The 14,914-nt window shown below is 46.7% G+C and overlaps 1 protein-coding gene and 1 pseudogene across 1 annotated transcript; one reads left to right on the top strand and one right to left on the bottom strand.

The window, feature by feature from the left end:
• LOC141039131 (uncharacterized) overlaps positions 1-14,914 on the top strand; it is a 158,355-nt pseudogene that overhangs the window by 14,241 nt on the left and 129,200 nt on the right.
• Positions 12,914-14,508, bottom strand: LOC109744965 (AP2/ERF and B3 domain-containing protein Os05g0549800). The gene has a single exon (XM_020304105.4). The coding sequence runs from the start codon at positions 14,294-14,296 to the stop codon at positions 13,118-13,120; it is 1,179 nt and encodes a 392-aa protein (XP_020159694.1). The 5' UTR covers positions 14,297-14,508; the 3' UTR covers positions 12,914-13,117.

Raw genomic sequence — 14,914 nt, 5'->3', positions numbered from 1 at the left:
TTGTGTTGGAGATCGTTGCAGAAATTAAAAAATTTCTACGCATCACCAAGAACAATCTATGGAGTCTTCTAGCAACGAGAGGGAAAAGAGTGCATCTACATACCCTTGTAGATCGCGAGCGGAAGCGTTCAAGTGAACAGGGTTGATGGAGTCGTACTCGTCGTGATCCAAATCACCGATGACCGAGCGCCGAACGGACGGCACCTCCGCGTTCAACACACGTACGGTTGGGGAAGACGTCTCCTCCTTCTTGATCCAGCAAGGGGAGGGAGAGGTTGATGGAGATCCAGCAGCACGACGGCGTGGTGGTGGAAGCAGCAGGGATCTCGGCAGGACTTCGCCAAGCTCAGCGAGAGGGAGAGATGTCACGGGAGGGAGAGGGAGGCGCTAGGGGCTTGGGTGCGGCTGCCCTCCCTCCCCCCTCTTTATATAGGGCCCCTGGGGGGCGCCGGCCCTAGGAGATCCAATCTCCAAGGGGGGGCGGCGGCCAAGGGGGTGGCTTGCCCCCCAAGCAAAGTGGGGCGCCCCCACCCCTAGGGTTTCCAACCCTAGGCGCAGGGGGAGGCCCAAGGGGGGCGCACCAGCCCACCACGGGCTGGTTCCCCTCCCACTTCAGCCCATGGGGCCCTCCGGGATAGGTGGCCCCACCCGGTGGACCCCCGGGACTCTTCCGGTGGTCCCGGTACAATACCGGTGACGCCCGAAACTTTCCCGGTGGCCGAAACTGGACTTCCTATATACAATTCTTCACCTCCGGACCATTCCGGAACTCCTCGTGACGTCCGGGATCTCATCCGGAACTCCGAACAAATTTCGGATTTTCGCATACTAATATCTCTATAACCCTAGCGTCACTGAACCTTAAGTGTGTAGACCCTACGGGTTCGGGAGACATGCAGACATGACCGAGACGACTCTCCGGTCAATAACCAACAGCGGGATCTGGATACCCATGTTGGCTCCGACATGTTCCACGATGATCTCATCGGATGAACCACGATGTCGAGGATTCAATCAATCCCGTATACAATTCCCTTTGTCAATCGGTACGTTACTTGCCCGAGATTCGATCGTCGGTATCCCAATACCTTGTTCAATCTCGTTACCGGCAAGTCACTTTACTCGTACCGTAATGCATGATCCCGTGACCAAACACTTGGTCACATTGAGCTCATTATGATGATGCATTACCGAGTGGGCCCAGAGATACCTCTCCGTCATACGGAGTGACAAATCCCAGTCTCGATTCGTGCCAACCCAACAGACACTTTCGGAGATACCCATAGTGCACCTTTATAGACACCCAGTTACGTTGTGACGTTTGGCACACCCAAAGCACTCGTATGGTATCCGGGAGTTGCACAATCTCTTGGTCTACGGAAATGATACTTGACATTTTGAGAAGCTCTAGCAAACGAACTACACGATCTTGTGCTATGCTTAGGATTGGGTCTTGTCCCTCACATTATTCTCCTAATGATGTGATCCCGTTAGCAATGACATCCAATGTCCATAGTCAGGAAACCATGAATATCTGTTGATCAACGAACTAGTCAACTAGAGGCTCACTAGGGACATGTTGTGGTCTATGTATTCACACATGTATTACGATTTCCGGATAACACAATTATAGCATGAACAATAGACAATTATCATGAACAAGGAAATATAATAATAACCATTTTATTATTGCCTCTAGGGCATATTTCCAACATTTTGATCTTCAAATCACACACTAAATTATACACATGCTCACTTGCATTCAATGCACATTTTCTTTTGCATATATGACAACCTAATGTTTTGACCATGAAGTCATCTAATAAATTTTACACATGCTCACTTACATGTAATACACATGGATATTAATGGGATTTCAAGTCATCTAATAAATTTTACACATGCTCACTTACATGTAATACACATGGATATTAATGGGATTTCAACAAAAATGAGGCTGTGGTGTATGAATTCTCCTCCCACATGCATGCCATGGTCATGGTAGGGTGTGCAAAAAGTTTGGGATCATTTGGTGGGGCCGGCAAGGAAAACCTCTTTCAAACTTGCCCTCTGGCAGACCCGAATGGTCCGGCTTGTACATGGTGCATGTGGGGGCATGCATGATATGACCCCAACTTTTGGGAGCATGTGAGCATGGCCAATATGCCCCCCCCAGGCAAGGTGTGCACAAATTCGGACACAAAACGCACATTGCGTCACGCCGGGGCAGTGTTCTAGGGTTTTTTTCGACCACCTCCAAATCACCTAAACTTTTGCACACATGATCTCTTGGACAAACAAATCTAGGTTTCTAAGGTTTTATATTTTTTTGAAATTTTTTAATTTATAATGACCTCTAGACTGACTGGACAAAACACCGGTATATACCTCAAGGGGGCATTGTAAAATATTCTTTTTCCAAATGGCCCCTCCGGAATGCGGTCATTTTCTCAACCACCTCCAAATCACCTCAATTTTGGCACACATGATCTCTTGCACAAACAAAGCTAGGTTTCCAAGGTTTTATATTTTTTTGAAATTTTATTAATTTATAATGCCCTCTAGACTGACTGGTCAAAACATCGGTCTATACCTCAGGGGGGCATTGTGAAATATACTTTTTCCAATTTTTATTTCATTGGCATGTTTGGAACATGTGGGTCACCATGTGCAAGAAAATTTGGGTGATTTGGAGGTGGTGGGAAAAATCACATTTGTTCAAAAACTGGCTTAAGTTAGACCAAATGGCCCCTCCGGAATGCGGTCATTTTTTCGACCATCTCCAAATCACCTCAATTTTGGCACACATGATCTCTTGCACAAACAAAGCTAGGTTTCCAAGGTTTTATATTTGTTTGATTTTTTTATTAATTTATAATGCCCTCTAGACTGACTGTTCAAAAATTCGGTCTATACCTTAGGGGGGCATTGTAAAATATTCTTTTTCCAAATTTCTTTCATAGGCATGTTTGGCACATGTGGGTCACCATGTGCAAGAAAATTTGGGTGATTTTGAGGTGGTGGAAAAAAATTCACATTGTTCAAAAAATGGCTTAAGTTAGACCAAATGGCCCCTCCGGAATGCGGTCATTTTCTCGACCACCTCCAAATCACCTCAATTTTGGCACACATGATCTCTTGCACAAACAAAGCTAGGTTTCCAAGGTTTTATTTTTTTTTTGAATTTTTTATTAATTTATAATGCCCTCTAGACTGGCTGGTCAAAACATCAGCCTATACCTCAGGGGGCATTGTAAAATATTATTTTTCCAAATATTATTTCATTGGCATGTTTGGAACATGTGGGTCACCATGTGTAAGAAAATTTGGGTGATTTGGAGGTCGTGGGAAAAATCACATTTTTTCAAAAACTGGCTTAAGCACCTCCAAAATGTGGAAAAATCACATTGTTCAAAAAATGGCTTAAGTTAGACCAAATGGCCACTCCGGAATGTGGGTCACCATATAAAGTTAGGTTTCCAAGATGGCTAGGCTGGCCCATGCTTTTCCTTTTGTTTATTATTTTCCTTTTCCTTCAGTTTACATAAAAATTACCTGAGCACTCAAAAAATAACATAAAAATTACATGACCCCTCAAATAATAATATACCAAAAATTCAAAAGGTATTTTTTATCAAACACATCTTTTTGAATATTTATATTTTCTGTTCTTATAAATAAGTGACATTTTCAAAATTCTAATAAGTAGGGTAATATAACTTTATTAAAAAATAAAGTAGATCTTATTTCAAATTCCTTTTTTTTGCACACATTATTTTTAACTAATATTACATTACTCTTCTAAATTTACATTTAATTCCTTCACACTTTGATGATGGAATATTTGCTCTGCTATTGCAACATTGGTTCAAATGATGGAACATTTGATCTTTTTGCTTATTCAAATTATGCATTGATGGAATGTGTGAGGATGAACAATTATCAGTCACTTTACTAAACCCCATGTACTAGAATTCAATAATTGGTATAATTGGCACATGGGCACAACATGTTGCACTTGCCCACAACATAGACAAGTGTTGCAGCATGTCTGAAGCAACACTGAAGCGCCATTTGTGATCATTGCACCATCGAAACAACAACTAAACAAAGTTAAGACCACACATATATAGATAGCATTCTAGGTTACCACCACAGGTACCAGGCAGTTCACAACAGATCCAGTTCAGACACACAATACATTACATTACATTATATTAATAGAGGTAGTTTCCAACCAGTTCAGGCCCAGATGCAGCTTTCCAAAAGTAAAACATCATCAAATATACTGATGATGAGTACGGCTTCCAGCTTCTGATGATCAGAATGATGTAGGACTAGAGGTTAGGGTTTCTAAGGACCTTCAGGAGGGCAGAATGCTGAGCCCTAATCTTGTACTCATCACTGGAGATCGATGTAGCCCGGCAATGTTCCATCAGATGCTCCAATAACCCAGACCTGGGCTTGGGCTTGCTGCAGAAGGGGCAGCGGTACTTTTCCGTCCTCTAGTTGTGGTACATACCAGGTCCTTGGGCCCTGATCTTCAACACCACCTTCTCTTCAAAGGACTCGACGTTCCCCTCGACCACATCATCTCCAGATTCATACTGCACACATTAATGACTGACATTAATACATTGTGCATTCAAATACTATAAACACGTAATACTAACTCAATGCACAAATAACATTTCAACTAGGCCTTACCTCATACAGCTCATCTTCATCAGAGTCATATGGATAGAACACAGTCTTGTCCCACTTCCTCTTGTTGCCCACAAGATCCTCCTCCTCCTGCTATATTGTCAAACAAGCACATCAATTACAATGAATTGAATTGCAGTTCAAAAAATGTCATTACAAACAAAATTGTGAATGTGAACCACATTGGTATGTTGCAAGTGACCAAATTCTTTCCTTATAAATACAGAATCTAAGCAATCAATCAACAGACAAATGCTTTCCTTCATAAATGCTAATGAAAATCCAAGCTGGATTCTTGACATTCCCTGGATTAACCCAACACTTTTCTTTTGAGGGAATTCCCCCCCCCCCCACTACTTAATGGAAACATATAGTATATTTTGTTGCTAGGATCCTGCCTTGGAATGTTTACTTCATAGTTATACAATGGTGACATCCTAGCTGCATATTTTTGTAATTCATCATAAGTATTTGCACAAGAGGAAAATCTCTGGCCAGGTTAATTTTATGAGGCTGGACAATAGGCCTGCCTACAACATTTGGTTTATAAAATTTTGGGCAAGGACAATATTTCAAGGCCATGTTACTGTTTTTGAGGCCACCCTTCTGCAATTGTAAAGTGAGTTATCTCTTAGCCCCCGAAATATAAAATTACATCCATTGCTACTAATTACAGAAGCCAACTACAAATTTTAATATGCACAAATGACTGTTTTTGGGATAATGCAGCAAAGCTCCTACACATAGTAACATAATGCAGTAGTTAATTAGGTACAACTTCAACTATAAATGCATACATCTCCAACAAACATCTAAAATTTCATTACTTACCTAAACAACAACAAATTATACTATAGATGAATCTTGTATCATCTAAATCAATTCATTGGCACATCAAAATTAATGCATTCCAATTCAAATATGTTTCCATCCAGTATCATTGAACCATAGATCAAATCAAATAATCATATATGTCTGCAGCATTGAACTACAGATCTAATAATCATATGACGTCTATCTGACCTTAAATTCCCCCTTAAATAAGGTATTCAACCTCATACTAATTAAAATCTAACAAGCAAAAATTCCACTACTAATCTAATAAGCATCTGAAAAAACCCCAAGATGCTTTTATCTCTGAAGCAACGGCATTGGAGAGGATGTTCAATGCTGTAAATATCTCTGAAGCAACGGCAAAATTCCACTACTAACCCAAACTAAATAAGCATAGACTGCCCCTTCCCCTCTCCTTCAGAAGCCCCAATCCAACACAAAAAAATCCAGCCCTTGAGAAGCTCTTTCTGATTAACATGACAACACCCATTACATGAGCACATCCTTCACTATAGTTACAACCAAACTAATGCACCATCTAATCACCTCAGGTAGACAATTTCCAAAAACACAAGGCCATGCACAACCCATCTCATAGCCTCTGCCTGATAGGCATCAATCAAGCATCAAAGAACTGCAACTATGACAACATGCATCAATGAAGCATCTAAGAATTGCAGCTATGACAAGCATAATCCCTAGAACTAAGCATCTATTTAATTAATCATCAAGCCAAAGAACTAAAGCAGGCACCAACCCAAACCAATAGAGAAGTATATATTTGACTAATCCATCGTCTAATCCTCAAGCCAAACACCTAAAGAATTGCAAAAATTCCACTACTAATCTAATAAGCATCTGAAAAAACCCCATCCCTCAATCCGGCTACTTCTAACCTAATCTAATAATCATATGAGGTCCACCATTCTTGCACGAATCAAATACACAAAAACCCTAATGCAGAGAAAACCCTACATCCAACAAATCTAACCAAAAAACTTTCTGGCCACAAACCCTACAATCTAAAAACTACCACATTAAAGTGATAAGCAGATACCTTCTGCTCCGCCTGCTCCTCGCCAGAGCCGGCCTCCACCTTCTCCACCTCGTGCGCCTCGCTAGAGCCCGCCTCCACCTTCTGCGCCTCGCCAGAGCCCGTCTCCACCTTCTGCGCCTCGCCAGAGCCCGCCAGAGCGGGCGCATCTGGCTGGAATGCGCCGCTGCAGCCCGCCCCCACCTTCTCCAGATCTGCAGCGGGGGGAGCACCGCGCTGGACGCTGGCACGTCCCCTTACAAAGGTACCCGCAGCGACCTGCCGCGCCTGCTCCACCAGATCTGCGCCCCAATCGGGGCGCTCGCCTCCTGCGTCCGCCATGGCGATGAAGAGGATGCGGTGAGGGCGACGAGGAGGTTGGATAGGAGAGGGAGTGGGGAGTGGGGATAGGGAGACGATGCGGCGGGGGGAAATGGTGGACGATGCGGCCGGAGGTGGTTGCCGTCCACATTTATATGATGGGACGGTTGTGGAATCTACCCGTGACAGGTGCTGCCCCACGCGCGGGCGGCTCCACGCGTGCACGAAACGCCGTCATATACAAATACGTATGCGGCCGGGCATACGATCTAACCGGGCCCGTACGGGCCTCCCAGGGCTCTTCGACGGCTATACGCGGGGGCAACAAAGACGATCGTGCCCCTCGTTATGAACCGTTTTTGGTTCATCCTGACCGTCGATGTGTTTTTCCACCTCGCGTTCAGCCAGGGGAGCACCGGAGCAGAAACGGAATTTATGATCTTCGTCGTCGTCGTCGTCCTCGCGTTCACCCAACAGAGTCACGAGACAGACATGTGTATATTTGTCTGGACGGCCGTGTCATGCATGTCATGCGTGGTGGCGATGGATCTCGGCGGGCACCGTTGCAATTTTTTTTTTTGAAACGACACTGTTGCAAATTTAACTGCAGGTAGCTAGCCGTCTTTGCCGGTCCCCTGACTCCGATCTCTGAATCCTGATCTACTCATACAGTATGTTTTTCAACTTTTCAACGTGCAGAGATCGAATGCTATGATTTGTCAACGGTCGCCGAAGTCGGACTACCTTAGCTGTCCCCGCGCTTCTGGATCGACGTGCTCTGTGTGTCGGGTAGGGGTCGGGGACCCTCGATCTGGTCCATGGATGGAGCCGTCGCTGCCGTGTGTATACGTCGCGCGGTCGTCGTCGCCGGCAGAAACTTCCAAGAATGAACAATGAATTTTGCCATTGATCCGGTACCTATGAAGTTGGCTAGCAATGGCATCCATGGATGGATCCTCGTCCACCTTCACCGTCGTACCAAGTGCTACCACTACATTATTCCTTCTCTGACACCGGCGGTGGCTAACTAAAGGAAAGACCCCGGAAGATAACACAAGACTTGGGACGCGTCGAGAGATGTGGAAGGTACGTGTGGACTATACACACATCGCTTCAGTTTTTGTTTTTGAACACAATACAGACGCTGGCACCCATATATACACGCACACACTCAATCATATGAACATATACACGCACACCTTACACTTATGAGCATCTTTGAGAGGCTGAGCCGACATATCATCTTGAGATTGTCGAAGTCATTAAAGTCGCCTCATAGTCAACACGAACATCTTCTGCCACTGAATGCACATTACCGAAAATCTTGAAATAAATTCAGAAATAAATGCGAGCACCAGGACTTGAACAATGATGGACCGAGAATACAACTATCCTCCTAACCATCCAACCACAGGTTGGTTCGCTACACACATCTTTTCTCGATGTATGTGTGTGTGATCTTCTCTTTTTTGCGAGGGTGTATGTGTGTGTGATGGATCAAATGTCGAGCAATGCATTATCAGCTGGGTAAAAGAACACAATAAAGTGGGATAATGTGCAAAAGTTTGGACAAAGGACCCAACATGGTGCCCCATCAATTCGTAGACGTGTCCCTGTGTCCGAAATCCGCAAACTGAGCATAAACCTAGGGAGGTTTCCGGGATTATGGAGATCCATCATGTACGCGCCTAACCACCATGTCCCATCAAAAGCTCTCTCCGCACAAAAAAACCCTCTTGACATCAAACGGTTACCGTGCATCATGCCGATAAAGCCGCTTCAGAGCGAACCTGACACCACGTCATTGCTGCTGGTCAGAGCGACGCATCCGGACGAGCGGGCGGCACCGCTCCAATGTCGATGCGGCGACCGAGAAGTCTACTCATGTGCACCATTGAATCTGGTTGCCCGTCCGTTCACCTGGCCGCTGCTATTTAAGAAGGGCTCCAACATTGTCAACACCACACCTCACATCCTATCATCCTCTCCTCTCCACTCATCATCGATTTGCTCTTTTTCGTCTTTGCTCATCGTCATCCACGATACTGAAGTATTGGTTCTTCATGTCAACAGATGGTGGCTCCGAATCTCCTTCCGGATCATGGTCCCGCCGCCGCCGCTCTCCCAGGCCATTGTCCTCCATGGCACGCAGCTCCTACGGGGAGGAGATCTCCTACGGCGACGATGAGGAGCAGCCGCACCTACCCGTGGGGGCCACGGCGATAGACAAGAAGTACCAAGCGCACCTAGAGCTCCTCCTTGAGCAGTGGCTCATGGACCATGGTGCGGCACCTCCATCACCGCAACTCCACTGCGTCAAGGGTGAAGCCGGAGTCTCCGCCTCTCCGGTGCATAGGGCGGATCCTTTCCCCCCCAGGTGCAACTGTGGCGTTCAAATCAGACACCATGTATAGGAGGAGCGGAGGTCGCCGCTGCGCACAGCCGGTACCCGCCTGCATCGATAAGCTGTGTCACCACCATGGCACCTGCCTGGCAATGCCATGCAGGAGGAGGTGCTTCTGGAGATCGCAAAGGTGCACGGACGCCTCCTCTAGTATCTTAGTGGTTGCAGTGGTGGTGGATCCTCGTCGCGGAGCATCATGTTGGTAGAGGAGAGGGCAGCCAGGGAGACGGAAGGGACAACATTTGTGAAGTCCAACGCCGCGTCGGCCTGGGTCCTCACAAAGGCATAGGTCTGCGATCGATGGTGACCACCCTGGAGAAGTCCTTGCAGCGAGCGCTGCCTCGACAGGGAGCTCGCCAAGATCAGAGAGGAATGGTCGGCCCGCGACACCTTCGCCGCTGCCGGCATGGGCAAGGGCAGGACTCCCCGACCAAGGTCGGTGTTGGGCGAGGCGGCCCTCCGCACGACGCAGGAGGAAGCCGAGGCGGATCCTCCGCAAGCGCCAGACGGTCGCGGGCAGTGCTGCCGTGTCTCCGTGCCCTTCCGCTGCTGGAAAGACTACTCCGACAACGACAACGGCGCGAATGGCGATGAAGGTGCCATTGGCCTGCCCGACCAGGCATATTAGGTTACCGTGCGCTACAAATCAGTTGAGGTTTTTGTAGCCTTTAGTTGAATGGATGAAATATTGCCCCGTTCATGTAAAATATGTATCAGACTTTATGTTCGTTTACATGAATTCTGTCATGTTTGCATGAATTATGTCCAAGTTTTTTTGTACCGCGGGCAAATGATTGGGGCAAGCGTTGGATAGCCAGCTCTAGTATCACCGTCTGTGGACAAATAGTATGTCCGTTTTGAGGTTTCGTGTTGGAGATACCCCTAATGTAGGATTTACTATATCTGATTATGTATTTGGCCAATGGATGGAGACGTATATATATACTCTTCTTCTTGTTGAAACGCACCCACAGGAATATCTGGTTGATCGAGACGGATATACTAGTCCCCTATGAAATTAAGAGGCGTGTGGGCGCGCCTTCTCCTGTACAAATGGCAGCCGTAGTTTATCTGTTAATTTCGGCCTGGATAGGATGGATAGAACATACACGGAGTAGGCCGGTGAACCTGGTCGCAAACCACGGCCTGCGCATGCTGCTGGGCTTATCCTGCCCGAACATTTTCGGAACCAGAGTCTCCTCGCTCCTGTCTCTTCCTCTGCCTAGGGATTTATATATCGCACGCCAAAACTACTAGTAGTATACACAACATTATATTGAGGCTATCATCGTCATCAACTAGGTAGGACGTCGTGCACTTTTGTACACTCTAGAAACCGGCGTGCGTGCGTGCGCCGTAGATTCCATCCAACTGGGGTACTAGTGGTCTCTCTCTTTTTCCACATTTCCGTTCATGTCAAAGTCTTCAAAACCGGTGAACATTCCGCTAGTTGTTCTGGTCAGGTGCCAAGATTCGCAACGAAAGAATCAACTTTATCGATTAACATTGCGGCACATTTAGTATTTGTAAGTCTCAATCGATATTATACCCGTGAGCTCTCACATTAAGATTCGTGCACAAATTTCTTTTAAATTTTTTTTCTTTGTCTCATGTTATGTCACTTGACTAAGACTCGGTTAAATCTCAGTCGATTGAGACCTAACCACACCCTAAAAGAACACACAAGTTTCCTATTTTGTAGTCAAGTTGGGATTAAATACCACGGGTGACCATTTTTCTTTTTGCGATTACAATGAAATGCACACAAACACAAGTGTGCCAATGAACCATAGCTACAAAGATACTGACCAATCATAGATCCTAGAATATCATTGAATCCCTAAGTTGAGCCCACCTGGGGTGCGTATAAATCTGAGTGCCGGATTTAAATATATTTTTTAGAAAATGAGGATCACCTCCTTCTTGGGTGGAGTCATTGGCGTATATAGCCAGAATTTTGAAATAGTGTGGTCCGGTCAACACAACATTTTTTGACAAGAAAAACATGCCAACATACTAGTACAAATTTTTAAAAATCGCCAATCCAAAGACAAGAATTTGCATAAAGAAAAAGCAACTGAATACTTCGAAGGAGATGAAAAGCATTCGTGCCTTTGGCGCTTCCGCATCGGCCAATCGTGCATTGCCTACCTTCGCCTACCACACGCCACTGACAGTCTTTCGTGCCACTCAGCTCTTTGTCGGCTACTATTAGGGAGGAACTGAGAATGGCAATATTACACCGTTGTTCAATTCGGATCATACTGTCGTACTACGACACGATCAGGGAGCATGGATCATACTATTCTTCGAGTCCAATTTGAGTCATGTGTTGTACTTTTTTCTGGGCTGAAGTATATGAACCGGTCGCAAAATCCACGGATGGTCCGTGGACCACCTTGGGCACTAGGTGGAGTCACTTACAAAACGCTATCACCATCACCCTACCAAGAGGTGATTCTCAACTAACAGTTTCAATAATATAGAAACTTCAATTTTTGAAACCAATGGTCAATATACCACAACTTAATTTGACATGATCGAACACACAACCTTCCATGGTGGTATTTAATCACATAGTTTCAACTGAATTTTCTCGATGCCCCGCTTAATCAACATTACAATAAGATTTTTGGTAATTTGCAGTTGCGTGGAATTTTGTAAGATCTCATTCATCTATGCTCGCACATCACTAACAACTGAAGTTTCCATTAGTGTTGTGCGACATTAGTTTTACAGTAGTATGATTTTAGTTTGTAAGTTTGTATGAAATGGGATCATTTATTGAGCTTTTCAATTTCGAGAACAAACCAATTTTGGAGCTTCTGAAATATGTGAAATTTGCATATTACAGAAATTATTTTGTATTTTAAAATTACAATTTTCACTTAATTTTAATCTATTTAAATTTATTCTGAAATTAATTTGAATCTGCTCTGACTTTCTGGGCTAAAAATATTTTGGACCCCACTGAAATATGCAAAATTTCAGAAATTTCGTTGAAATTTTTGACCCTTTGATAATCATAGATCTAGGAAAATTTCGAACGAACGGACGAATAGACAAGCACGTAGCTTGCCACAATAATGTTTCCCTAACATTATTCCCCTGTTGCTAGCTAGCTGCTAGCTCCATCTCTCTCCCACCTGTCACATACACACAATACCAGTGCCCACTTTAGTTTCTTGCTGTTGCTAAGTATAGCATATACAGATCGAGCGTATCACATCCATCGCCATTGGCCATATCATCTCATGGCCAGGTGAGGTGCATATGCATGCATACAATTATGGGCCGGGGATCAGATAACTCCCGGAGCCTTTCTGCGCTTGCGGCTGCGCCAGATGCATGCACCTGGCCTGGACCGTCGCCTGTAGCACGCGTCGCAGTCCTCTCAACCCACATGACATGAGAAAGGGCACCAAAACGAGAGAGTCAAATCGCGACATGTAGCCGCGAAACCGACGTCTCCTTGCATCGCAGTTTGGGAGACGAAGGGGATAGCTAGATGAAAAGCTCCAAATATGCATAACATATTGCTAGCTTCTGCATGGAGTAGTCATCCAGATCTCTCTCTCTCTCTCTCTTCAGAGATATCTAGGGCATAATTGGTAGCATTTCTTCGGTGTACACTTGCCATTTCTAGAACGGGCTTAATTTACAGTAGAATAATTAAAGAAGACTAGATTTAGAGCTAACTTGTATATGAGAATTAGAAGAGGAAAAAAAAGGCAAACACTTGGATCGATCAAGAGCTCTAAGCTACTGCCATGGAAATTTGGAAGCAAGCAAAGCAACCATGGAGGGAAAACGCTAGCTAGCTAGGTCAGCGCGAAGTCTATGCACTGCTTCTTCCAGACCGCGTGCGCCGGAGTGGGCGCTGCGCTGGTGTCCATGGATCTCTTGTATGTCTTGGGCACCATGCTGCAGTCCTCGTGCTCGGGCGCGTGACTCGGCGCCGGCGCCGCGAGAAGGTCGACGCCAAAGAGTCGCACGGTCCTCATCACCGGTGCAGGCGACGCGGCGGCCGCCGCGTTGACGAAGGTCGTCGTCGTCGTCGTGGTCTTGGACCGCAGCTTGCACTCGATGAAGAGCTGGTTGTTGCCGGAGGAGGAGCGGTAGAACCCGACGGCGTCGCCCGCGTGCAGGCCCTTCTCCTTGACGAAGCGGCTCCACCCCTTGGTGAGCACGTAGCTCTGGCTGCTGTTCCAGTACGAGTACCGGAACCTCCACACCTTGCCGGCCGCGTCGTCGAAGTTGAGCAGCATGCCCTTGCACTCGCCGGACACGGCGGCGCCGGCTGAAGGAAGCTGGAGAGGGAAGTGCTTCTCGGCGTGCTGCTTCGGTATCACCAGCCGGTTCAGCTTCCCCACGTCGCTGGGCGTGACCGTCTTGTCGAACAGGTGCTCGCGCCGCGCCGCCGGCGAGGGTGCAGCCGCCGAAGAGGGCGACGAGGCGGGAGGCAACGAGGACGATGTAGGGGAGGACGCCGCAGCCGCGACGAAGTAAGCGCGCTTGTACTGAGCGAGCTCGTCCGGGTAGGTGTGCTTGCGCAGCATGTCGACGACCTCGGCCTTGGAGCGGCCGGCGAGGAAGCGGAGCTCGGCGGCGTCCTCCGGGTCGGACTCGGCGAGCGGGCGGAAGTTGGTGACTGCATCGCGGCCGCGAAAGCGCTGCGCCGCCGCGTCGTAGGCGCGCGCAGCCTCGGCCTCCCCCGTGAACGTGCCGAGCCAGACGCGCTGGTGGCGCTCGTAGATCTGCGCGCCCCACCGCCCGTTGGGCTGCGGCACCACGCCCTTGTACTTGGAGGACGGCAGCCTGCCGATGCGGCCGGAGTCCGCCTCCGCGCCGGGCTCCGGCGCGTCCATGACCGCGCTGGCCCCGCTGCCCACGTGCTGCAGCGGCTTGGCCGCCGGCGCTGCCGGCGCCGGAGACGCCTTCTTCCCCGTGGACGCGCCGCTGCTCACGTCGTCCACGAGGCAGCTTCTCGCGCTGTCCATCCGAATCCGATCACGGAGAAATCAAGATCACCGAGAAATCAAGAAGATGCTTAGCTCGGGAGAGAACTAGAGCTTAGCTAAATGCTGAAGCTAGCTGTGGTGGGAATGGAGGCAGTAGGTAGGTAGAGGAGCAGCAGAGGCAAGTGCGTGTGTTATATAGAGGATCGAGGAGGTGAGTGTGAGTGTGGCTAAGCTAGGTGGTGCATACATCAACCACACCATATTCTATTGTTCTATCTCTATATACTATTTCTACACATGGGCTTATGTTTTTGTTTTTGTCTTTCATAGATGTGTGTAGTAGATAACACATGCATATAGTCCATGCTGTTGTTTCTTTTTATATATATATATGCATACATGATTGTGTTGTTTTATACTTGCATAGTAGATATTAGTATTGTTTTAAATTTATATTTTGGACACAATTCCATTCTTTTAGTATTAGATATCAGTTTTGTTAAGTCTCGGTTGACTGAAACTTTGTTACGCCTCGGTCGATACTATATTCCTTTGATCTTGCATGAGGATTCGTAATTTTTTTGGGGAAGGGGGGGGGGGTTCTTTTTTCTTCTTATATATTTATCACTTGACTGAGATCTGATTATGTCTCAGTCG

This window comes from Aegilops tauschii, chromosome 1, assembly GCF_002575655.3.
Source record: "Aegilops tauschii subsp. strangulata cultivar AL8/78 chromosome 1, Aet v6.0, whole genome shotgun sequence".
NCBI lineage: Eukaryota > Viridiplantae > Streptophyta > Magnoliopsida > Poales > Poaceae > Aegilops > Aegilops tauschii.
Note: the sequence above shows the minus strand (reverse complement) of the source record. Positions and strands in the feature narration are given on the sequence as shown.